The sequence below is a fragment of the Canis aureus genome, chromosome 2 (genome assembly GCF_053574225.1).
Source record: "Canis aureus isolate CA01 chromosome 2, VMU_Caureus_v.1.0, whole genome shotgun sequence".
Lineage (NCBI taxonomy): Eukaryota > Metazoa > Chordata > Mammalia > Carnivora > Canidae > Canis > Canis aureus.
This window is the reverse complement of record NC_135612.1, coordinates 29,634,532-29,660,109: the sequence shown is the minus strand read 5'-3', so window position 1 is coordinate 29,660,109 and position 25,578 is coordinate 29,634,532. Positions and strand designations below refer to the sequence as shown.

General features: G+C 42.9%; 2 protein-coding genes across 21 annotated transcripts in view; one reads left to right on the top strand and one right to left on the bottom strand.

Moving 5' to 3' along the window:
* The window catches only part of PDE8B (phosphodiesterase 8B), a 269,611-nt gene extending 254,055 nt beyond the window's left edge, over positions 1-15,556 (top strand). For 6 of the 7 annotated variants that reach the window (XM_077867434.1, XM_077867425.1, XM_077867414.1 and 3 more), the window contains 8 exons: positions 1,270-1,315; positions 1,749-1,884; positions 2,760-2,958; positions 6,703-6,920; positions 8,454-8,574; positions 10,776-10,943; positions 13,054-13,183; positions 13,766-15,556. In XM_077867434.1, coding sequence (XP_077723560.1) covers positions 1,270-1,315; positions 1,749-1,884; positions 2,760-2,958; positions 6,703-6,920; positions 8,454-8,574; positions 10,776-10,943; positions 13,054-13,183; positions 13,766-13,875 — 1,128 coding nt within the window. In that variant the 3' untranslated portion in view covers positions 13,876-15,556. The remainder of the gene's footprint in view (positions 1-1,269; positions 1,316-1,748; positions 1,885-2,759; positions 2,959-6,702; positions 6,921-8,453; positions 8,575-10,775; positions 10,944-13,053; positions 13,184-13,765) is intronic. The other variant, XM_077867403.1, reaches the window with a different exon arrangement.
* A 2,996-nt stretch (positions 15,557-18,552) lies between these two features.
* The window catches only part of WDR41 (WD repeat domain 41), a 206,119-nt gene continuing 199,093 nt past the window's right edge, over positions 18,553-25,578 (bottom strand). For all 14 annotated transcript variants that reach the window (XM_077867444.1, XM_077867457.1, XM_077867436.1 and 11 more), the window contains 4 exons: positions 22,860-22,981; positions 21,683-21,771; positions 20,680-20,813; positions 18,553-19,002 (listed from right to left, as the gene is read on the bottom strand). In XM_077867444.1, coding sequence (XP_077723570.1) covers positions 18,850-19,002; positions 20,680-20,813; positions 21,683-21,771; positions 22,860-22,981 — 498 coding nt within the window. In that variant the 3' untranslated portion in view covers positions 18,553-18,849. The remainder of the gene's footprint in view (positions 19,003-20,679; positions 20,814-21,682; positions 21,772-22,859; positions 22,982-25,578) is intronic.

Sequence of the window (25,578 nt, the reverse complement as noted above, 5' to 3'; positions counted from 1 at the left end):
CATCGCGTTTTAAAAATTAAGCTCTTGCCCTAAAGATCCAAGATGTGACTTCAGGGGAGCCCTTCATTAATTCTTTTTTAAAGATTTATTTATTTATTTATCTTAGAGAGTGAGCACACAAGTGGGGTGAGGGGAGCAGAGGGAGAGAGACAAACGCAAGCAGACGCCCTGCGAGTTCTATGTGCGGCTCCATCTCACGACCTTGAGATATGACCTGAGCTGAAATTAAGAGCTGGATGCTTAGCCGACTGAGCCACCCAGGCACCCTTCTCATTAATACTTTAAACCTTGGCATACGCTTTCTAGAGAGAGAAATGAGCAATTATCAATGACTTTTAAGCAAAGATCTAAATAATTAGGTACTCAAGGGTAGAAAGCAGAGGGAAGGAAACAGAGATGCATGAACATCTGGGGCCTGGTTCAAGAGTCTAGTAAATGGAGATCATAAGAATTCTTTCCACTCCCTTATGCTGCCCTCCCTCCAAATATCCCAAATCCATAAACTTTTTTTTAAAGATTTTATTTATTTATTCATGAAAGACACACACACACACAGAGGCAGGAGACACAGGCCAAGGGAGAAGCAGGCTCCATGCAGGGAGCCCGATGTGGGACCTGATCCCGGGACCCTGGGATCATGCCCTGGGCTGAAGACAGGTGCTCAACCGCTGAGCCACCCAGGAATCCCCTCCAGAAACTTTTCTTATAAAGGCTGGTTGCAGTGCTCACGTTGCAAAACAGAAAATACAGTGGGGAAAAAAATTTAGATACTAGTCAAAAATTAGCCCACTGTTTATTTAAGGCCTTACATTAAGTCATCCCCAAAATGTGGCCTATGGCTTTTGTCCCCCAATATATAAATCTAAGAATAACATAGTCCTTATGATGGCAAGTGGGGTCTCTTCAAAATAACCCGCATCCAAAGGCAGGTCCCTTTCTGTGACTGCACTAAAGTGGCTTCAGGATGCCAGACGACAAAGATGGTATGAGAACAAAGGCAACTCAGAGGTCGGGTGTGAAACCTGAATGAAGTCCTCTCCGCTTCGTTCTCAATTCTCCATCTCCCAGGGCTAATCTCTATAGAAGGGAAGTATCTACAAGAAGTATCTCCTTCTTGTAAATACTGTTCTGATTGAATTTTTAGCTTCAACTTGGAGTTGCAGATGAGGGGATTCAGGATTCAGCTCTCTTTGGCTAATGGAAGAAAGGAGAGAATGATGATTAGGCTCATGTAAAGCACAGTTCTAATAGGAGCTTTCTTTATTCCAGGATGGCTTGAGAAGGTTGTCAGGAAACGAGTATGTGTTCACTAAGAGTAAGTTGTCATCTGTCCATTTTATAGTGCTAACTGGCCTCCAGCTTGTGCCTTCCCCTGTGTGGGGGTTACTGTTCAGGGAGGGCCTTCGTGTTACTTCCTGTTGGTCTCATTGCAGTTCCTGGTCTTTGGGGTCTGCATCTGAAACCAGGTCTCCTAATTAAAATTACTTCTCTGAGCATGTCCGAATAAGAAGTGCAGATCTCTGTACATTTAAACAGACAGTTAAAAGGAATTTTAAAAAATTTTTATTCTCTGCTGGGGGGTCTTGAAGTTTCATAATGTAAGAGAAGAACTCAGAAGTGAAAAATCTTCCTACCCTTGGAAGTTCAAGACTCCCTTTATAGTGGCAACCATGAGATGATGACAAATGCTCAGGGGCACTCAAGATTCCACAATTAACCAGCCTCCCCAACCCCATCTGTTTGCTCAGATGTGCACCAGAGTCACAGTCACCTTGCGATGCCAATAACCATCAACGATGTCCCCCCTTGTATCGCTCAATTACTTGATAATGAGGAAAGTTGGGAGTTCAACATCTTTGAATTGGAAGCTGTTACACATAAAAGGTATGTGACTTCTCTGGCTGCAGGTGGGGAAAGATTGATGGCCACGCTCAAGACTTTCACATCTGGAAACTTTGAGGGAGACGTGAGTTCTTGCCACAAGAAACTTCACAGGTTCTACCTTTCATGCCATGCTGGAATGTCGAACAAGCAGAGACTGTGGCCCCTGAGTGAGCTCCTTTATGGAGACAGAGTGGGTAAGATGTGCCATTAGCCTGGTGATGCCCGAGGATGAGGACTTACTGAGTGTCCTTTTCAGGTCATTCCTTTGTGCTAGGGAGCCAAGAGTTCCAAGTACTCTCAGCCCCAAACTTGTTGAAGCTCCACCTTACAAAGTGAGTTTGAGAGCACCACAGACTTGGCTTTTGATCTCTCTCGGAGGCAGGGAAAAGACTAATGCAGTAAGGCCTCTTCTATAGTAGAAGGGCAGCTTTCTTCTGGGGCTGTTGGTCTATAGGATGTGAATGATTCTCACCTGTAAATTAAGTAACATGATTGTAAATGACAGGACTTCACTGAGACCACTGTCCTTAGGCTCAGTAACTTCCTGAGGGAACACAGAGGAAGCGCAGAGTTTATATGGAAGTAGAGATGGAGAGGAGACTGTCAGGGGTCCTGATTGCTGGAACCACTAAGGACCATATGACTTAAAGACAATCTAAAAATCATATATAATGACCGCCATGAGGCACCTAGTTGTACAGAGGTGACTGATGAGGAGATGCTCTATCTCCTTCTGATTTGGGGAAGGGATATTTTTATGCCCTTGTGCACATGAAGTAAAAACATCTCAAGAAAAATGCCTCTATTCCCCAGTCAAAAAAGCAGTTTCAAGACCAGTGAATATCATGAATCAGGTTTGTTTTCCTGTTTTCCAGGCCATTGGTTTACCTGGGCTTAAAGGTATTTTCTCGCTTTGGAGTATGTGAATTTTTGCACTGCTCTGAAACTACTCTTCGGGCCTGGCTCCAAGTGATTGAAGCCAACTACCACTCCTCCAATGCTTACCATAACTCCACCCATGCCGCCGATGTCCTGCATGCCACTGCCTTCTTCCTTGGAAAGGAAAGAGTGAAGGTATGATTTTGTTATCATGATCTAGCTACCTGCCCAAATTGGAGGTCCAAGAGCTTAATCTTAATAAATATAGAAGGCAAACAGCTATCTATGTACATATAGCAACCAATCTGATGGTCTTTTATCAAATTAACTGCTTATGTTGGTGTTATAAAGACATGGCCTTTTTCTCCCAGCTCTCCTCTCTTGCAAATGCCTAAAATAATAATTTATGTCACTGTAGGGACTCCTTTACATGCCTGGCTGTTTCATGAACCCATTCTCCAAGTCTTCACAAGGAGCCCTTTGGACAGGACTTAATTATTACAGCAAATGGTTACTCAGTCTAGAGGTTACATATTAGGATCAGAATTTGGCCATCGGCATATTATAAGACAGTAATGAGCCATTCCACAGTCTACTAATAAACGTGTGTGTGTATGTGTGTCTTGTGTAGGTGTGAATGTGGACATCATATATTGATGTAGGTGTGAATGTGGACATCATATATTGATGACTTATGTAATTCTGAGATGTCCCTTAATCTTACTTAGAAGTCAGTACTGGCATGTACAGGTGCTGATTTATAGAACAGCCCTATGTACACCCGGCAAGAAATCTCCCTCTCCCCTCCTTCCCAGCTACCATCACTTGCACAGTAAAGCTTGTAATTCCTTTGCTACAATTAGAACTGAGGCTTAGAATGTGGATGCCCCTGGAAGAACTGCTATTTAGAGACTAAAATTCCTAACAGTCTGCAACAGCCTGACGAGACCATTTCCTTATTCTTAAGACCCTGGGCACTTAAAAGAGTGGTCGTGAGTGGGTCAGCCGGAAGCAGCAGAAATGTCACCAAAATGGGGAGTTTGCCAAAACTGGTCAGCCAAAAGCTGATCTTGGTATTTACTTTCATCATCAACAAAGAATGTGGTCCAAAATAATACTTTCGAAGATCTTTATCACCTAATGGCTAAAAAAGGATGACATGTGCCTATGTTGATAGGTAAGGGCCTTTCTTTGAGGAGCCAAGGCCTTTCCAGATGCTTACTGCGGATGGATAGGTTCCCAGGCCTCCACTGTAGGCTGGGGCTGCAGGCTGCCAGAGGCGGACAAGACCTACAGCATTAACGCAAGACCAGAGTGAAGGCAGCCCCTGAAGTCTTGAGTTAGCCATGAACCTCACTTAAGCAGAACCACTCTAGAAAAACAGAGATGACATGCTTGATAAATCAGGGGGTTCTTGGTCACTATTACCTCCCTTATTCTCCCATACCCTAAGAATTTTTCTTTACATTGTGAGTTCTGCATCTTCAACATCTGCTTGAATTTCTCGAAAAGCAATAGAAACAAGGCTAAGACTATACTTCCAAATTCAGAAGACATTTTCTAATTCTGACCATCTTGCCAGAGAATCAGAAAATGCAGAACTGCGAGGGACCCTGGAGAACTGGCGTGGAAGGGGCCCCGAGCTCAGAACGTTGGTCCGCAGCCCGAGGGCACGGGCTGGGCGGCCGCCGGGGTTGCTGAGCAGGACTTGTTCCCAGGCTTGTCCCCAGACCCGCGACCCCGAGGAGGGCCCGGGATGTCTTACCGGGCCGCCCCTCCGGATCCCTCTGCGCTCGCTCTCCCCGCGACCGAGCTCCGCACCTCGCCCAGGCCCAGGCGCACGGGCCCGTGACGTCGGTACTGTCCTCCTCCGTCCTGGGCTCCCAGGAACCGCCACGGAGCCGCGCGGCCGGGCAGGCAGCGCTCCCGGGCTGCTGCGAGGCGGAGGCGGAGGCGGAGGCGGAGGCGGCGGCCCGACGCGCTCCTCGTGGTTGACGCGGGAAGGCCGTGCGCCTCCGCGCGCTGCAGGCTCCCTCCGTGGGCCTCGGTGGGCCTCGGTGCCCCGGGGCCGCCGCGCCACACACGGGGCTCAACTGCGAGGCCGCCAGAGGCCGCCGGCGCGTCCCACCCAACGCCCCTGGGCGTCCGCTCCGACCCCAGCCGGGCGGCGCACGCGCCCAGGCGCCGGGGACCCCGGCCTCCGCCACCTCCCCCGACCTCCCCCGACCTCCGCGACCTCCGCGACCTCCCCCGACCGGAAGCCGCGCCGCCCCGGGCGTCAGGGAGGCGGCCTGAGGAGAGGCGGCCTGAGGAGAGGCGGCGAGACGAGAGCGGCGTCCGCGCCCCGCTGGCTCAGGAAACCTAGGCACGTGCACGGGCGCAGGGCGGAAACCCCCTCCGGGTCAGGCCCGGAGCGGAGCGGCTCCCCTGGAGGGGCGGCTTTCTAGAGAGCTTCCCAGGCCGAGCCTCAGACCCCTGGCTCCTGGCGGGGCAGGGCGGCTCCTGCCACACGCCCCCAGCCTCTCCTCGGCACCGCCCCTCCCTGCGCCGCCGCCCCGCCCCGCCCCTCCCTGCGCCGCCGCCCCGCCCCGCCGTCGCGATGTAGCTTCCCGAGTCAACCAGGCTTCTGGTTTCACCTCAGGAACATCATTTTCTTCTCTGCCTGGAACTCTCTCCCGTCACTCTGCCGGGCTGGTTCTGTTCCCCCTTCAGGTTCCAGCACAAGTCACTTCCTTGGAGAAGGCACCGGCTCAGCACGCGCTTTGCCCCATGTGGTGGCCGTTGGCCACATGTGGCCGTTTACTACTAGAGTTAAATAAAATGAGCAATTCCGGTCACGGTTGCACTGACCACATTTTTAGTGTCCAGCAGCTCCCCGGGGCCAGGGGTTACCAAAGGGACAGCACAGGCATTTCCATCACCCCACAAAGCTGAACCACCACCACTGCCCTAAACTAGACCAGGCCTTGGGGTTACACTCCCAGAGCCCTTGTCCACCCCTTCTTAGCTCCTCACGGTAAATTGCCTGCACTTGTGTGTGTGTTGTGCCCTCCTCAGCAAGCTGTCAGCTCCATTAGTGTGGAAACTTCGCCACCGTAGTTAGGGTAGTGCCAGCACGCCGAGCCCTAACCCTAGCCCAGTAAGCCTATCCCAATGAGTGAGTGAACCCCTGAGGGATCGCATCTGCAACAGGCTAGTAGCCCCCTTCATGACCTCCTCCTAAAGCCATAATTTGAGAAAACACTTGTATGCCCCCCCCCCCCAAAAAAAAACCACTTGTATGCCCTTACGCTCTGGTTTATATTCTCAGATTATAGAACAAGAGCTCAAGAAAGCGGGTCTCCCTTGTTGCCTTTGCCACCTGCTAGCCTGGAGCTGAATTCTGTTCCTAACTGCAAGGGCTGCCTTAGCCTCAGTTTTCCTGAGAAAATTTTTTCTTGTCCTTGATTGTCTTGTACTGCTTGGCTCTAATCCGTTTCCCTTTGTGTGAAGAGTTCGGTTGTATTTGTGCCATTTACTGCCCTTCTCTCCATCTTTGCATGAGTAAGCAAATTAAATAATACTTGCATCATGGGCCACTTCCTGCTCTCTCCACTCATGGGCAAGAGTCCCAGCAATACCACAGGGCAAGCATCTGAAAAGGCCTGTTTGCCTTCTTCCTGCAAAACTGGAGTGTATGGATTCTGGGAACAGTTTAGGCATCCATTGGAATAGGTGTTCATTGTCACAGCTCAGACTACTGCTTCCCTCCAGAGATTCCACAGCACAGCCAGGCAATGCGATGTATCCTAGGCAGCCTCTCAACTTCTAGAAGGTCAGAGAAGGCGCATCACACTAGAACAGTAATTCTGATAATCCCATCCCTCCTGAGGGACTGATAGGAGCGTAGGTCTGTGTCATTCAATGGTAACGTTCAGCCTTACCTTCCCACGACCCCAGGGAAGCCTGGACCAGCTGGATGAGGTGGCGGCACTGATTGCTGCCACCGTGCACGATGTGGATCACCCTGGAAGGACCAACTCATTCCTGTGCAATGCAGGCAGCGAACTCGCTGTGCTCTATAATGACACCGCCGTCTTGGAGAGTCACCATACGGCCCTGGCTTTCCAGCTCACAGTCAAGGACAGCAAATGCAACATTTTCAAGAACATTGACAGGTTTGTTGTGCTCGGGTTGCTGTGCTCAGGTTTGTGAAGTGTAAGTGGGAAATTCAGTCCTTAGCTCCTTCGTAGGGTAAGGAAAAGGAGAAATAACAATAGCCGACCATTGTCGGACGGTCAAATAGTAATCTTGCCCTTATAAGCTTAACTGTGCTTTTCAGATCACTTTCATCTGAATTTCATTCCACCTTCAGTGAGTTCATGAGCATGTTTTACAAACTGCAAAATACTTAGAAATATTGTCTTGCTGGTCGGTGCAGCAGGTATTTTTATGTCCCAGGAGGACATCCTGCCTTTTGTGTACCTCAAGGAAAATGCATCCCTCCTCATCTTGCCCCAGTTCAAGTTTTGCCCCTTAAAAACCTAACTCATGAGGAGATAAGCATTGTTCTACAGGTCTCAGCAGAGTTGTCAGAGCCCAAAGGATTGGGCAGGTTTCCCCCTTCCTGGCTGTTGTACTTCTATCCAGTGAGCGTGGGCCAGCTACGCACAGACAGGAACAGTTAGTTCCTTCGGCTGCTGTAGCCTACAGTCAGGCTGTGGTTGTTTTGAAACAGCACCAGCCAGGCTGGAGAGCAGACTTCTGGACCGGCAAGCAGAGCACAGAGCTCACTCTGGGCTCAGGGGCCATCCGTCAACATGAACCTAAACTGTGGTTTCCAGAAATCTGAGAAAACATGGAGGATTTCACCTTCAGAAAGTTTCACCAGTGTCAAGGACTGTTTTTAAAACTTGTACAAGAGGGCAGCCCCGGTGGCCCAGCGGTTTAGTGCCGCCTGCAGCCCAGGGTGTGATCCTGGGGACCTGGAATCGAGTCCCACATCGGGCTCCCTGCATGGAGCCTGCTTCTGTCTCTGCCTGTCTCTCTCTCTCTGAATGAATAAATAAATCTTAAAAAAAAATAAAAAAATAATGAAACTTGTGCAAGAGTTTTCTCCAAGAGCCAATTTTACTCAGCTCTCCATCCTGGCTCCTGGAAGTTAGAAAATGATGATAGGAACTGGAGAGTAATTTTTGGCTGTTTTGTTATTTCATACATTGAACTTCTAATTTAGATAGTACTTATTAATGGGAAAACATTATTCCAATGCCATCATCTAAAGCAGTACTGCCAATTCGCTGTACTAGAAATCACAGCATCTGAATTGAAGGCAACGGGGACAGCGCATCAGGTTGCTGCGCCAGTCGTGTAGGGAAGGAACAGGTCATTTTCACCTCACTGTTTTTCAGTTGCCAAGACACTTTGTAAAAGAAGTGCCTACTGGTGACATTACACACACACACACACACACACACACACACACACACCATACAAGGAAGGTCAGCTTCACTGGGGTAAATGGAATGGTGTCAAAAAGTCCCGGCTGATGGGAAGATGAGCGTGTAAACTTTTTTATGATCTGCACTCATTTCTTAACTCTGTGCCCCTAGCTTCCTCCCACATTGTGAGGAGTGTGGTGAAATGGGAGCAGAACGGTTCTACTTCTGGACATGATATGAACAAGGCCCTTTGTCTTCCGGTTATTTTAGGAACCATTATCGAACACTGCGCCAAGCTATTATTGACATGGTTTTAGCAACAGAGATGACCAAACACTTTGAACATGTGAACAAATTTGTGAACAGCATCAATAAGCCAATGGCAGCTGAGGTAAGAATTGCCCCGGTCATAAGATACATCAGAGTATTATTTCCATCAGAGGGTACTCTGGCTTCAATGCAGCTTCTCTTCACCCTGAATACAAGGTGGGTATCTGCTCGGAGTTGGTAAAGAAAGGCTGGCAGTACTGGCCACAGTGTCCCCAGTAACTGAGCTCCTTATCTCAGAGGCCTGATGTAAGACCGATGGTAACAGGAGGAGGTAGGCCCCCAAAGAATAAGAAGAGGCCTGCAGACAGCAGAGGCTGGCCTAAATGGTGGTATCTTAGGGAATCCAAAGTCTTTTCTAATTCTCTGACATTTTAGACCTCAAAAATGGTATTTTAAAAGAGACAAACCAAGAACACTCTCGACTACAGAGAACAAACTGGTGGTTACCAGAAGAGACGTGGCTGGAGGGAAGGGGGAGATACGTGAGGATGATGAAAGAGTACACTTAGCATGATGAACAGTTGAGCGATGTAGACAACTGTTAAGTCAGTTTCAGGTATATAATATAGTGATTCAACACTGTATATTAACTATAGTAGAATTAAACAACTTAATAAAATAAAAAATAAAATAGAAACTGAAATTTAGTATTAGGGAAAAAAATGGATGTTTTAAAGAACCATATTCCTGCCAATTTGCATCAAAACATATCAGTACCTGAGGACTACATGTAGTCAAATTGTGAGTGCTAGTTGAAAAGAAAAGCAGTTGTCAATTTTCCCTTTTTAAAATTTGCTGATATACCCTAGTCTTGCATTGAGGCCCCTACAAACTTGGGTTTAAAAACATGCACAGAGGGGTCACATCTCAGTTGTTTAAAATGAGATCAACTGACCTCCAAAACCATGTTGTTGTTCATAGTCCTGTAAACTTAGAAAAGCTTTTTTTGCTCATTTCCACTGAAAAAAGGTTCTACACGTGGATGGATGATGAATGGCTGTCTTAAAAGCAACTTGATTATCAGTAAGGAAACTGTAGGACCCATCACATGACCAGCCTGGAGGAAGGGACAGTGTCCACCTCCTCTGTTCTACTCCATCACCCCAGGGATTCCACAGCATAATGCCAGGGCCCTCTCTTTCCAGGGGACTCTATAGGAGTAGGGATCTGGGGATTCAGGAGGGAAAAATTACACAGAATCACAGAATTTAGACTTGAGAAAGGTTACCTAATTCTTCTGTTGAGATTATTTACCACAGCGCCTGTGGTAAGCAGGATCTTCCCAGCAGTAAGTGATCAAAAGAATAACCTTCAGAACATAATTCTGTCCAATGATGGTTTAATAAATAGGTCTAGTCTCAAACCCCTTACATGTCATGTAGTTTTTCAGCGCGGCAGAGCTCTGGAAATCTAATTGAGTGTTTTCACACAATCTGATGATGTCTTTGATAGAAGAAATGAGCAATCCTCCCGGTTTTGTGTAACTGGCCTCCTATCACTGCAGTCACATAAGCCTACTTCCTGACCTGGCCCCTGGCTCAGGACCCTGCCGTCCATCACTAGGTATATGTACTAAGGCACAACCAGTCTTTGTAAGCATGACCAAACACACGCAGTCCTGGCCTGGCCCACCGTTCCTAGCGCCCCCCAGAATGTACACGGCTCATGCCTCGCTACCTCTCAGGCAGACCGGCAGCCAGGAAAGTATGAGTGGAAGATGCCTTAAGAGAAAGAAACAAGGTGGGACAGAAGGTCATAGCAGAGAGAGGGAGCTGGCAGGCCTAAGAAGTGGAAATACATGAAGAAATGATTAAAGGGTCATATTATGTGTTTTTTCCTATCTTTAATGTATTTTTCAACACCTGGAAGTTGTTTTTACACATTCTGATAAAACTGGGAGAGAAGCTCTCCTTTAAAACATACCAGACTCCTAAAAAATAAAAAAATAAAAAAAAAATAAAACATACCAGACTCCTAAAAACAAAACTAAATCCTGTGTGCAGCAGTTACTTTTGGGGAAGAAGGCAACAAGGGATGGGATGGGTGGTTAAGAGGGACTTGAATGTTTTAAACTGTTTTTGTCTTGACTGAGGTTATTTTTGTACAAGGAAATGTCAGTGTATATATGAGATTATAGACTACACTAGATGGGAAAACTTGAGTCCCAGTCAGGTCTAAATGGGGCCGTGTGCTGACATCTAATGTCTGGTCACTGTGGTCTTGCCATCATCCTAGCCCTAATTTGACCCATTTGTTTTCCAGATTGAAGGCAGCGACTGTGAATGCAACCCTACTGGGAAAAACTTCCCTGAAAACCAAATCCTGATCAAGCGTATGATGATAAAGTGTGCAGATGTAGCCAATCCATGTCGCCCCCTGGACCTGTGCATCGAATGGGCTGGGAGGATCTCTGAGGAGTATTTTGCACAGGTACATTCCCTAGAGAGCTAGGGAAGCTTCACTTCTCTTCTGGAAATGGCTCTAGGTCATGGAACTCTGGAAATTTTCCAGTTGAGTAACTATCAATTAGTAAATGAATCCTCCCTGGAAAGAAATGGCTCACCGTGGACCAGAGTAGACTTATGGTTCCATCAAGAGTGACTGATGTGGCTGGTCACAGGTCAGTCTGTCTAGGGGAAAGAGGATAAACTGAGCCTTTGGAAGTATCTTTTCATTGTCAAACTTTTAGGTCCTGAACTTCCACAAAAACTGGGCCACCATCCATTCGCTACTAGGTTATTATTCTCTCTACAGAGTACTGTGGGGAACAGAGAAAGGAATAAGATGCAATCCTGCTTGTGGGCAGCTCATAATACCGTAGGGGAGAGGTATAGACATAGATAGGTCCACACATTGCTAAAAATAGGAAGGATCTCTAAAGGAGGGATGTTAAGTGCTATCAGAGTTCAGAAAGATATGTTTCCTAGATTTAAAAACAGAGCTTAAGGAGAAATGGTTATTAAAGTTGTGCTTTTGTTGTTTGAAAAGATTTAGATCTGTGGAAATAGGAAAGGGCTTTATGGGAGAGAAAGCATCATGTATAAAATTAGTAAGGAAGAAAAACAGAATTTTTATATAAGAAGAGTAGTAATGCATAGTTCACTTTGCAGTGTGAGAGAATTGAAGGAAAAAAAATCCAGAAAAGTAGACCACAAGATGCCATTTGCAACACAGGCCTATTTCCAGAGAGGAGGCACTAAGGACTGCAGTGTATGTGTGTGACCGAAACAGAAACACACAAATGGCTATGAGTCACACGCACTTTGGGAAGGCCTGTAGGGCTGGACGGTACCACTAAGACAGGATAAAGAATGGCTCATAATGTCCAGAAGTGCTGGCGGGGGAATGGCTAGCCAAGTACTCAGGAAGTTAACTGCAGCTTTCAAGGCTGGGAAGAGGAGCTCCTGAGTTGAAGGAAAGTAGGACAGGCTGTTCTGAGCTTGCCAGAAAGAAAGGGGTGACGTTAAAAAACCCAAACCACTCCTTGAACAACAGTGGGGATTTTAAGGATGCCTCCTTGATTAACCTGAAATGAGCAAGCTGAGCCAAAAGCTGATGGGCTCCCCAGAGAGGGCCTGAAATCCTATTCCTAATTATTCTCTAAGGACATGAATGGGGAAGAGGAAAGCAGCACTTTTAAGTTACTTAATATAAGTTCCTTGGTCAGGTGTCCTTCTCCCAAAAAGGACTATACTAATGTTCACAAGCACTTGACCTAGGCTGGCCTCTGGTTCAGCACGCCATCAGGAAAATGGCGATCTGAATATTCAGCTCAGTACGTTATGTCCTTATACAGACATACACTCTGATGTGTAAAGTACTCAGACGTACACATTCCTTGAGAGAGCCACATGACCAACACCCAAATCTGAACAATCACAGTTTGCCATTCAAGTAAAAATAATGTGCCACAAGAAGAGGCTGGTTCGGTTCAGTTGCATAACTGCTTTTTCTCAAGACAACTATCAGGCTTTGGTGTGCAGCGTAAGGGCTTTATGCTTTGTCTAAACTTTGTCAAAACACAGAATTTTAAAAGGACCTATACCAAAGGTCAAAATTTAATACGATTAATCATTCTTACTACTTCAGTGAGGGTGTTTATAAGTAAAATGGCTTTTTAAGCTTCAGGCATGTAACTACTGGCCCAGTTTGGTGATGGTGCCTTGGTTCATTTGTGGCAGAAGCACCTCCACTCACCAGTGCTCTGCACCCTCACTGTATATGTCAGCTGTTGTCATTACCTACTGTTACTAGTGTGACTTTGGCAATAATTTCCAGAAAGGGGTTAAGAACCCTGAGATGAGTGCTTCGGGAGAGGCTCTGGTAGGGTACAAGAGGCTTCGCAGTGCAAAGAGCTGAATTGAGTCACCACAGCTCATCAGGTAGTTGACTTACGTAAGCCCCAAGAGCCTGCTGCACCTATTCCTTCCTATCTACAACTGGATGAGGACCCCATTTTCAGAGCTGTTCTGAGAAATGAGATGCTACTGTGACAGCTCCCCGTGTGCCGCAGCCCTCTGTGTGTTCTCCTTTCTTGTAGACTGATGAGGAGAAGAGGCAGGGGCTCCCTGTGGTGATGCCAGTGTTTGACCGGAATACCTGCAGCATCCCCAAATCCCAAATCTCCTTCATTGACTACTTCATAACAGACATGTTTGATGCTTGGGATGGTAAGACAGTTGGTGTTCTGTCACCCCTACCGAGTATTTTGTTAGACTTTATGATGATAACCCTTAATGACGTAGGCTAGGCCTAAATGTGTAAGTGAAATGTTACTTTTTCTTTTTTGGTGTGTGTAAAAAGTTAGCTGTCCAATGTTTGTAGCCAGGTATGGTGGGTATGTGCACTTTCTGCATCCCTGGCACCTTGCAGAGAACCTCATCTACAGAAAACTCAGTGGATGTTTGGTAACCGCATCAACAAGGTAACCTCTTGGAAGCCTAGGTTTCCAAAGCTCGCAGCAGGTTTAGCCTGTCATTGGAGGAGACTCTTGAAAGAATACAAACAGAATCTGTGATCAGAGTAGACTGAGCACACTCTGTATGGAATGTTGCTGATGAGTGCCTTTTCAATTTGTAACTAGAAGGGCCCATTAGTATTTCAGACAGTAGTGTTTGACAGCCCACCTTCTCACGCCACAATGTGCACTAGGGTACTTTCTCTTCCAATTCTGAGCCCAAATCTATCCCACAGAGCCCTGGCCTTACCAATGTTCCAGCCACCTAACTTGTGATTCTTTGATGTCCTTGCAGCCTTTGCCCATCTGCCAGCTCTGATGCAACATTTGGCTGATAACTACAAACACTGGAAGACATTAGATGACCTCAAGTGCAAAAGTCTGAGACTTCCATCTGACAGCTAATGCCAAGACAGAGAAGGGGACCCCATGATCTGTGAAGGGCACTATGAATCACAGCAGTGTGGATGAGAGGCTTTCCTTTATACTGAAAAGGAGAGGTGTAGGTTAAGGAGCTGGTGTTTAATATTTGACTTTGAACTATTCAAGTCCCCAAACAGCATTTAGAGAAAGTTATGTGCCATGAAGAAAAATCTATGTTCTTTTGAACACTTAGCAACAGAACACATGGCAAAATCCTTTGTCTTGGTGTCATCCCGTGTGTCCTCCTCAAGCCATGGAGCTAGTTTACTGTAACTAGCAGGACACAAGCAGCAAAGACTTGGTGCCTGTGAGCCCATCTTGCTGGATGACAAAGCAGCTTAGCTAGTGTTTAGCTTGTCTCTTACCATAAAAGTCACCATCATGTTTAGCTTGACTATTTTCCTCAAGAGAAGAATTCATAATACCTAACAGAAAAAAAAAAACTAGATAAAAAATGAGCAAAACAACTGGGACCAAATTATTGATAAAAAGTAGTTAGTTTCACCGTCTCTTATGGCTAAGCAGTTCTTTTCATCTATGGTGTGAGCCCCACGGTACACCACAGCCTTGGCCTGGTGAGTGCCTTCTGTAGACTGGCTGCAGCAGCCCTCTTTCATATAAAAGGAATTCATCTTAACAGAAAGCCCTTTGTGATGCAGAAGGGACCCACACCTTGTTATGGGGGGAATCCAAGAGCTTCCCTTATTTCTGGTTTACAGAAGCAGTCACAAGGCACCATAGTGAGTATATAAAAGCCATTAAATTTGAATGCCCTTCATAAACTTTTTTTTTAAAGAATTTATATACATTTGCTGTTTAAAATTTTTATTAAAGCACTCTAAATTTACTGGGTGTAAGTCCATGGAGAATGTTGTGCAATGTACCATCTATACATATATATTTGGGGAGGAATGGGGAAGTTTCAAGGTTCAGAAGTTTTTAACCTATCTGTATTTGAGACCTTGCCATTTTGCTTTAATGATGTAAAAAAGAAAAGACTGCAAGATATGTAAATATATCAGAAAATAGGCATAAGAGGGAAGCAGTAAATACTATTTTATGCTCTTAATTGTATGCTAAAAGCTTCTAAAGCACAAGTGCATATTTTTATACAGCTCTTTTGAAAACTTTCTGTGATTACATAAAGTCAGACTTGAGATTTTCCTTTGTCTTTTACCAATCAACCCTTCTCTATGTATTGTAAATATTAGAAACTAAACAAAATATCTTTGTTTCCTTTTCAAATCCTCTGTACTCCATGCTGCATTTTTAAGAGGTATAAACAGAGGCTGAATTAACTGAATAGTATTTACTTTTTTCAAATGAAAATTGGAATTGCAGAACACTTGAAACTAGTACACGGGAAGAAAAAAATGACTTATCACTACATAATGTGCCAATGTTTTTTTCTATGTTTTGTACCAAAAAATGAAATCCTATATGACAATTCCACGCAAAGAAACGTATCTAAATTTTTTTTTGTTAGAAAAGCGAATGTGCTTGGTCAGGAGAGCAGCTAGCTTTGTGTTGTAATGCTGCATTATGTAAATGTGATGAAAATGTTTTTGTGAAGTACTTGTAACTAAATTCCTACAGCCATTTTTCATTCCCAACAGCTGTTTTTATTTTATCTCTTTGGCCTAAACTTTTCATTATTTCAAAATTTCGCTTTAGTGTCCTTTATTTCATGAGTCACACACTTTATTTTCAGACACATTAAATTCAGGATGTCAAAATCCCATTTTAAGGAGCTAAATAATTTGCCTAGGCTTCAGAAGCTTGCTAGAGACAAGGACTTTTTTCCTCACCATATCGCTTTCAGTTCCATTTGGTAAGTAACATTTATCAGATGTCTGACATTTTCTGTATGAATGTTACAGCTTACTCCTTGTAGTGTCAAATTAATTTCATAAGAACTTAAATGTTAAATGCTTTAAGACTGCCAGGTACCACAGTTTCAGCACAGCTATGCTCTTAATCAGTGTGTGATCTATTATGCAGTAATCTTCTCAGTTGCGAACTAAATATTGCATTCGTCCATACAAGTCACTTATCAGAAATACAGTCTTTCAGAAGGTACAAGTGATTATAAATGCCTCTTTATACTTAGTTGTTTAACACTGTGTTGAAGGGGGCCCTATTAATTGGGAAAAACGCTATCTAAAATAGATAGAAGTCACACTAAGACTACTGCTTCACCAGAAGTGTTGGTTATAAGGTCATTCTTGCAGGTAACAATGTTTTATAATTCTAAGTCATTATTTCCTTTCCAACTTCAGATTTTAAAGGTTGCTTGCTTAGTCTAAGTCAGGACCAGTAAGTCTTAGGGGCAAAGAACAAGCCTCCAGCTGAGAAAGGAATGATACAGTGCCCCTGAAAGTTAGGCTCTTGCTTGTATTGCTTGAAAACAGCCAGAGAAGGAGGTAATAGGGTATTTTTAAGTAACAATGACAAGGCCCGCTACAGTGTTACTTTTGGTGCTCCAAGTTCTGAACTTCTAGCAGCAGTGTACATACAGCTCCTGAGCAGCCCTCAAGTCCACTGAGCCCTACTAGAATCTCCCATCTGAGTTGGAGGCTTCCTTCCAGATAAAAGGTTGATGGTGGTACTTACTTCGGGTACTAATTGCTCCCAAAACTCACCTCTGGTTTCTGACACCCCATGGGAATACCTGAAAATACTAACCCAAAACATATTAGGAAAGAAGGCAGTTAAAAATATATGAATTCCTTATATAATTCATTAAAGAGGTCTTATACAATTCAAGAAAACAACTTGAGAAACTCAAAAGACCTCATGTAGAATGTCTAAAGAAAAAGCTAGCTAGTAATGGAAGAAATTTCAGCTATTGAGGAAAATTTAAAAGCCTGAAAATGACAGAGATACTAAAGTGATCAACAACCTGATGCGCTAAGACCAGAACTGCACGTCTGCCTGGTTTAGGGATACCACCCATGCTCCAATTTTAGGATGAAAGATTGGAAAGCCAAAAACTTGTTGTCATGGTGGCAGATTTGAGGAGTCACACAGGAGGCCCAGCTAAGAGGCAGTACCAATTTTCCTACTCAGATCCTGTTATTCTGCAGTGGAGGTCATGCCAATTTTAATATATTTCTCCATAAAGTTATTTCCCTTGTAAAGCCTTTATCCCTGATTCCAGGCCTCTCTTATTTCTGCTTTTAAAGCCCCTCAATGATGGTAATGGGAACAGGGTTAATTGCAAGGCCTTACCTGCCTGGGCCTCAGTTTCCTCGTCCTAACATTAGGGCATCAGTCTGGCACTGATGACCTTAGCTCTTCCAGTCTGGAGGGAATGTGGGAGCAATGGTCAAAGGTAAAACTAGTAAAGAACAACAATTTACAAAGATCTTCTTAAAGATGTGTGGGATAAACAGGTGAATCGGCAGTAAGCAAAGGAGAAGGCTCAGTCTTCTGACATCATAATAGGATTTCTTGATCAGCACTTTAATAATAACTCCACAGTTAACTCCACTTACTTTTTAAATTTTTATTCTTTAGTACCAAAAGGGAGAAAGAGTATTCTGTGCTAGGCCCACCAGGTGATAAAGAGGATTAAATCTGAGTGGTCACTGCAAGTAACTTCACAAATGAAGCCTTTCTCAATATTTCCTATTGGAGGCAATGGTAAGATCGATCCGGCGTCTGGAGCTCGTCTCTGACCTGGGAAACACTGTACCTCTTTACTGACCTAGCTCTCATCCCTGGCACATATGAGGCATAGGTGCTGGTCTAGTGCCAACCCAGCTGATAGCTATTGGGCCAAATTCACATGAGGGAAAAAAACTACTCTGGCAAGATTCTTGATGACCTGAGTTTACAGGAATTATAGTAGCTAAACTAAAATAAAATAAAAAAAAAACTGGCACCACTGACAAAAAATGTTAAACAGTGAGAGACTCAAGTTTGCTCTATAGGACCTTCTTAATTAATTTGTAGGGGAAAGAATACATTTATCACAGAGATTCTTAATCTAACAGGCTCTAAGGAAAATTGAACAAAGAAGTTCTACTGAATTCCACAGTTTTGCTGTTTTACTTCTACCTCTTCAATAGGGTCCAGGTTCAAATTAAGAAGCTCAAACCCAGCACTCATCACTTCAATAGCAGCACAAAGCCCAATCTTCTGGAGCCCTTAAGGTTTAAATTCAAGAGGTACTACATCAAACCTGTTCTCTTCAGTGGATTTTTCACTGTTATCTCAAAATATCTTCTATAACTATCACAAATATTTTCTTAAAGGTAGGCACCTTAAATTTTTAAAACCAGTGTAGTTAAAATACTACTTTGAGAACAGAGTACTTCAAAATCCACAAGAAAGTTCTGAGCACTTTTCTCATTAAATATAAGTTCATACAATTTCTGGCATAGAACTTTTTTAACCATAATTTTCAAAAATTTTTCTATATAGACACTATGGTATAATTCTTTATCGACCAGTATTTGTGCTCTGATCTGAATACTTTCTGAAAATCCACTGCTGAAATTAGACCCATTTCCTCAGTGGTTTCAGGTTACTGCTATGTGAAAGTTGAACAAAACACTTGAGAGGTATATTCTTTTGGTGACTACTAATACCTGAGAAGCAACTTGCAACTCTTGATCTTGGAGTTGTGAATTTAAGTAATTTCCACACCCAGTGTGGCGCTCAAACATAAAATCTTTATTTTTTAAAAAATATTTATTTATTTTTATGATAGACATAGAGGCAGAGACACAGGAGGAGGAAGAAGCAGGCTGCACACCAGGAGCCCGACGGGGGACTTGATCCCGGGACTCCAGGATCGCACCTTGGGCCAAAGGCAGGCGCTAAACCGCTGAGCCACCCAGGGATCCCCTCAAACATAAAATCTTAAAAAAAAATAATACATTACAAATTTGAATATTACCCTATATTTGATGTTCAAGGTTCATGCACATGTACTCCAAATTCCTTCAACTAGACAGCAAGATATAAGTCACCATTCTCCTCTAACTTCTGAAATAATTTTAAACTGCGTAATCCAGATTCTCTTTCTCCATTTTTCCACAAAATAATGAGATGGTCAGCAGAGCATGTCACTAGTCCGTGATCTTCAAAGTACAGAAACATCTGTAAAGAAATTTAAAGCTACTGATTATAGGAACTTCAAAGAGAAGAGGTGAGGCTAATACTAGACTAACATGAGCTTGTAAGATATGTACCTTGGAGACTTATCTGGAGGTGAATGAAGACTTATATTTCATGAGAAATTGTGTGATGGTCTAGTATTTATATATATGACTAATATATTTTAATAATCAGAACTATAGCACCTGTTTTTGTGAGGTACATGAATTCTCACAGCATCTTCTCAAGTATTCATTTTAAGATGTCAGAAGTCCTGCCAGAACTGCTTAATCATTTATGCCTACCCTCATTATTTATGTACAGATGGCTACTGGAAAATGTCTAAATTCCAAATTCTACAAGATAAACCCTGGCTTGAACTCTTTAATCCATCAGCATTTACGGAATGCCATCTATATACTATGGTCCCCACCACTGAAGAAGGCTCTAGGACATTCATGAAAACCAAATCATAGTTGAAACAAAGACTGTGTAAAAATGTAGTTCATAATATGATTTGCCACAGAAAAAGAGGACATGGATCAGTAATCTTTGAAACTGTCATAGCTTCAAAAACCTAAAACTTCTCAAATGAAGGGAAGGTCAAGCCCAAATGCCTCAGCCTTACAGGCAAGGACATCCATAATCTGATCCAAAACTACTTTCTCAGGCTTTATTACCCACTAGTGTCTCTTCTCCACAGGAAACTACTGCCCCAACCTAGCTAGTCTGCTCCTTACCATCCCTCCCGAAACTTCAAGGTCTACATCAAGTCCCTTATTTTCCTCTATCCATATTCTTCTAATTCCTGAGCACTCACTGGCTACACTCATCTGGGTCTGTCCTAAGCAGCTTTGGTTAACAACCTATTTGTGCTGTATCCTTCCTCTTTTCTCAAGTATAAGATCCAGGAGGACAGGGATTATATATATGCTTCTTTGACAACTTCGGTGTCTACTATACTGCCTAAGATACAGGAAATGACTGGGTAAGTGTGGTACTGCTGCTCCTAAGCATAAATGCACATTCAAATGAAAAGTAATTTGTTTCTCCCTGGCCATGTAACAGGGAAGAAGGATCTAAGAAATCATTACTTAGGGCTTCACTTATACTACTGCCAGTTCCAATCATCTCTGTACCATGATTGGTCTTATTCCTTTCATCATAGGCAATGGTGCCTACGGTAAATATTAATGTATTTGGATTTCCACAAGTTAGAATTGTACACATCTTACAATTCTCAATACTTTCATACATGCACAACAATAGCTAAGATCCTGAGTCTGATGGAAACTAGCAAAATATGATCCTTCAAAAGGAGATAAAGGCTCCTGGAATTCCATTCTGCAAGGCTTCTACTCTACACATATAACCCAACCCTCCATGTACCCTCTACTACTGTTATGTATTCAACATTATTCACATCGTCTATCAATGGCTGTTGCCCTCTTATGTGAGTAAGCCCATCTTTAAAGCCCATCTTTAAACTCCTTGCTTCCTCATCTTGTATCTCTGTGAAAGGAGATCTTTAATTGCACATGCTACAACCTATCCATGTTTAGATTCAGCAAAAACATACAGAAAGAAAGTATAGGTCTTTATGATACCAACTAAATGAAGAACAGGAAGACGTGAAAGCAGGAATTCCCTAAATCTTTATATGCCTATTACAAATAATACCTCCACAGATGAGGAGTGTCCAATCAAATCTCCAATAAGCTCCAGGGAACATGGAGTAGCATTTTCTTGCTGCTTTTTAATAGGCTGGCTGGCTTGTTTGTTCACTCGTCCAAATCCCCACATGTTAAAAAAACCTAGAAAAAATCATTTTGGTCATTTCTCTTTACTTAGAATAGAAGATCAGAAAAGCAAGATCTAAATGCAAAGATGTTCTGTCCTCATTTTAGTCCAGGGCTAAGGGGGTGGTACCAAACACTAAGCTGGGGTCTTTGTAAATACACCACTTCATTTCATCTTAACCACCAGGTTGGCTGCTCTTCTCCTGCACTGCCGCTGCTCACCCACCAGTAAAGGTATATTAACATGACAGGCACTGGGAATAAAAGAGGAGAGCAGTAAAAGGCCTAAATGTCAGTGTCCCCCAAAAAAGGTCACAACACAGATCCATCAAAGGGGAGATGAAAAGCAACATGTGCATCCAAAAACTATCCTAGGACGTCAGGTGACCAGAAGAAATTCCAGAGGTACCAGCATCCGATGTGTTATGCAGAGATTGCTAATGAACTAGGATTTTGTTTTCAAACCAAATGCCTGCAGGTCAAGAGCTCATGAGATTATGATATAAACACAAAAGTGCTTTTTCCCATGAACTGAGTTGAATATTAATGCTTAAAGGCTGAAAGAACACTTTAATTCGATTATCTGATGGTCCAAATCCTCTTTGTGTATCAAGCATTATGATTGATATTATAAAATGAATACTTATTTTAATGGCCATTTGTTCAGATTGCCAGAAAAATAAGAGTTTCCCTTAAAAAAATAAAATACTAGTGGACTTGAACTGAAAAACAAAACCAAACCAAACCATGCAGTTCTACATTAATGCAATATTAAGCTACGAATACTTCATGTAAACATGCCTACTTGGAACACATTGTATATTATTCTCCTGGTTGTACAGAATGGCCTGACTACTGCCTTTCATGTGAGAAAAGACACACACCTGTTGGTACAGGTTCAACTGCAAGCTGCTGTTTTTCTCTTAACTCCCAAATGCGTACACTGCCATCTTCTGAGCATGAGATTAACTGCCTGTCAGAATAGAAAATCAGTGATAGAGAATGCACCATGGAAGGCCAGTGCTAAATTTGCAGTGCAAGAAATCAGTGAAGTCCTCAACTACTTCTCTTCAGCTCTGGGCAGGAGCTCATGTAACATGGCTTCACAATGCAAAGTAAAAGTGTCCTTTGGGAAGGGCACCTGTTATACTGTTACACTGGCTCAAATGTGATAAATCTATCCCATTTCTTAAACACATTCAGGAAAACAGTATAAATTACACTTTCACAATATCCTTCCTCTCACTGTGTGTCTTCTCAAGGTGGCTCTTGTGCTAAAAGGACAAACATTATATGGTCTCATTCATTTGGGGAATATAAAAAATAGTGAAAGGGATTAAAGGGGAAAGGAGAGAAAATGAGTGGGAAATATCAGTGAGGGGGACAGAACATGAGAGACTCCTAACTCTGGGAAATGAACAAGGGGTAGTGAAAGGGGAGGTGGGCAGGGGGATGGGATGACTGGGTGATGGACACTGAGGGGGGCACTTGATGGGATGAGCACTGGGTATTATGCTTGATGGGATGAGCATTGGGTATTATGCTATATGTTGGCAAATTGAACTCCAATAAAAAAAATTTTTTTTAAATCCAAAAAAATATTGCATTCCCTTCCTATATAAATTTCATGCCTAGAAACTCAGCAGCCAAATGTATCCTGACAGGAAAGCCCTCATTTAGTAGCCTTATACAACAAGCAGATGATCACTTCTTTCTGGCCATCAATAACTACAACAAAAAAATGAGTTGAGAAAAACAGAAGAAAAATTAGCACATAGTGCCCACAAGTCTTTGTCTTTTTAAATAAATACCAAATTTTAAAGTTATCCCTTCCTGTAATAAAACTCAATGTAATTCATTTGAACTCTGCCTCTTATAAATTTTTTAATATATTGCCACAAACTCTTTTGTTAGAGATAGCCATGGGTATTCGCCATTCCCAAAAGAACCTAACGAGTCAAGCCATGGAGCCAGATAACTTTGCCACCTGAGAAATTACCCTGGTGGCCCTGGGAAAGGGGATTATCTTTCATTTGTTGTAGAACAGATGGGAACTTGTACCTGTTTGGAAGTTTGGCAACGTGCAGGACACTGGAGTCATGTGCAGTTTTCTGGCAAGCAATCACACGCTTCATTTGAAGGTTATACACATATAAACCCCTTCCAACTGCGGCAAATACATTCTGGCGGGGGGAAAAGTTCAGAAATGGGCATAAAATTAGTACTTATCACTACATGGTATAAAAGATTTCTAGCCCTGGGATGCCTGGGTGGCTCAGTGGTTAAACGTCTGCCTTTGGCTCAGGCTCACTGTGAGGAGCCTGCTTCTCCCTCTGCCTGTGTCTCTGCCCTTCTGTCTGTATCTCTCATGAATGAATAAATAAAATCTTTAAAAATTAAAAAAAAAAAAATCCAGTCCTGCTAGGACATCAGAAAGCCATCACCTTCCCTATTCCTAGCTTGTAGTCCCAATTACTGTACTGCCCCCTGAAGTGCGTAATAAGCTCAGAGCATTTTTTTTAAAGATTTTATTTATTTATTTGAGAACATGAGAGAGAGCAAGTGCACAAGCGAGAAAGAAGCAGGTGCCCTGCTGAGCAGGGAGCCTGATGCAGGGGTCCATCCCAGGACCTCGGGGTCATGATCTGACTCAAGACAGACCTTAACACTGAGCCCCCTGGCACCCCAGCTCAGAGCACTGAGAAGGTAGCAGGGCAACCATGAACATGGAGGAAGTTCTGTGCATTATACCCCTCAGCATCACCTTGTTCCCTCACTAAAATATGATGGCTAGAGAGGAGCTGCGGCTGCAGAAAGGCCGTGAGCAGAAGCTGGGAAGGCTCTGCCTAGGTGATCATTCCCCTAACACTATATCTTGCGGGAAATTACTTAGTTCTCTTGCCTGGACAATGTGAGCAAACTTACCTGCACTTTGCATCTTTAGCACGCAAGTGACCTATTATAAGGGACACATAAACACATGCTACAGAGACAGGGCCATCTTAAGAGCCTCTGAGGGATTCACAAAAACATTTTTCCAAATGTACTATTAGAAATACCTTTTTACCAGAACAACTTTAACCTTTTGAAGGTACTTTCACCAATATTTATCTTATTTTCTTTTCAATATTTATCTTATTACAGCCTCACAACATCTCATTAAGGTAAGGAAAGCAAATACTATTGCCATTTTCCAGATAAGAGAGTTAAAATTCTAAAAGACTGAAGTCTCGCAGAAAGATATGGAACTGGTATTGGAATAAAGGTCATGTTACTTCAGTCGCTTGCTCTTGCCGCACACCACACTGCCTAGCTTCTGAAATCATTTTGCACATCACTGCACTTTTGGTAGTACTGAGGTAGTACCTTTTCTTATACGATAGGTATCCACAGTGAGGCAGCCCTTTCACAATCTCTATATTGCCTCCATTTCATACCAAAACAAGTCTTCTCATGCAGCCTCAGAGGCTACAAACCCAACTCAGACCTACAGTACCTGGACCAAAGCGTGCCCCAGAGGCTTATCAGAGCCTAATTCTGGAATGACCCCCTTGACCCAATGGATTTGTCCTCTGCATTTAGCAATGTGAACTGAGGACCAGTGCCAGGGACATTAAAAGGCCAACTTGCTAAAATCTAGAGCCCTATGGGTTGTAGTTCAAATGCAAAGAAGTCTCCAAAACTAGTTCTACAAAACAAGAAATCTGTGTAGAGCTTAAGTGATTTACCAAAGGTCATAAAGAAAATTATACAAAAATTATATAAAATTATATTAAAAATTATATAAAATTATATAATTATATTAAGTTATATTAAAGTCTTATATAAGTTATAAAAAAGTATATAAAATTATAATATATATAAAATTATATTAAAATTATATTAAATGTTTTATATAAAAATTATATTAAAGGTTTTTTAAGATTTTATTTATTAATGAGAGGCAGAGAGAGAGAGAGGCAGAGACACAGGCAGAGGGAGAAGCAGGCTCCATGCAGGGAGCCCGCCTGCTTGTTCTCCACCCTCCCGTCCATCTGCGGTGAGCCAGAAGAACCCCGTATACACAGACGCCAAATCTGTTTATCTTTGTACGGAAGCTTTGATGAAGTGTCTTGTATTTAACCCCCTTATTTAAGCTATTTAACCCTAAATTGTTAATTTTATAAATTTTGGTTTGACCTGCACAATGATGAGGGAGGTGGAGGCAGCAGCAAGCTCCGGGAGGACAAGCTTGCCCGGGTCGGATTGAGAAGCAGGGCAGGAAATTCTAACAACTGGCTGCTGCTAGCAACGAGTCCTTTGTATTGCTTTACCATTTTTAACTGTTCTATTTGAGATGAACATACATTTTGCTGTTTCAATAAATGTTCAGAAGAGTCCACAAAAAAACAAAACAAAACTGGAGAGAGTTAATGAGCTCTCGGGCAGCTATCAATCAACAGAGACACTGTATCAATCACCTATCAGCAGTAATTAATGGCCCCCTGTAGAAAAAACAAACCTCCTATACAGAAGAAATACTAGGGAAAACTGAATAATGTTTTATTAAGCATTTATAGCAGTTAATAAGCATCAATCAAAATTTCTGAGATTAAAAATACAAAATGAAAAAAAACTAATTTTTACAAAAAAAGTATCAAATGAAAAAATATATAGAATTTTTAGGGCCACAACACTACAAGAAATGTAGTTTCTTTCTTTTCTGAGACCCTACATGTTTATCATATATATTAATTTTTATTCCAAAATAAAGTTTGGACTTAAATAAATCTTTGGGGGC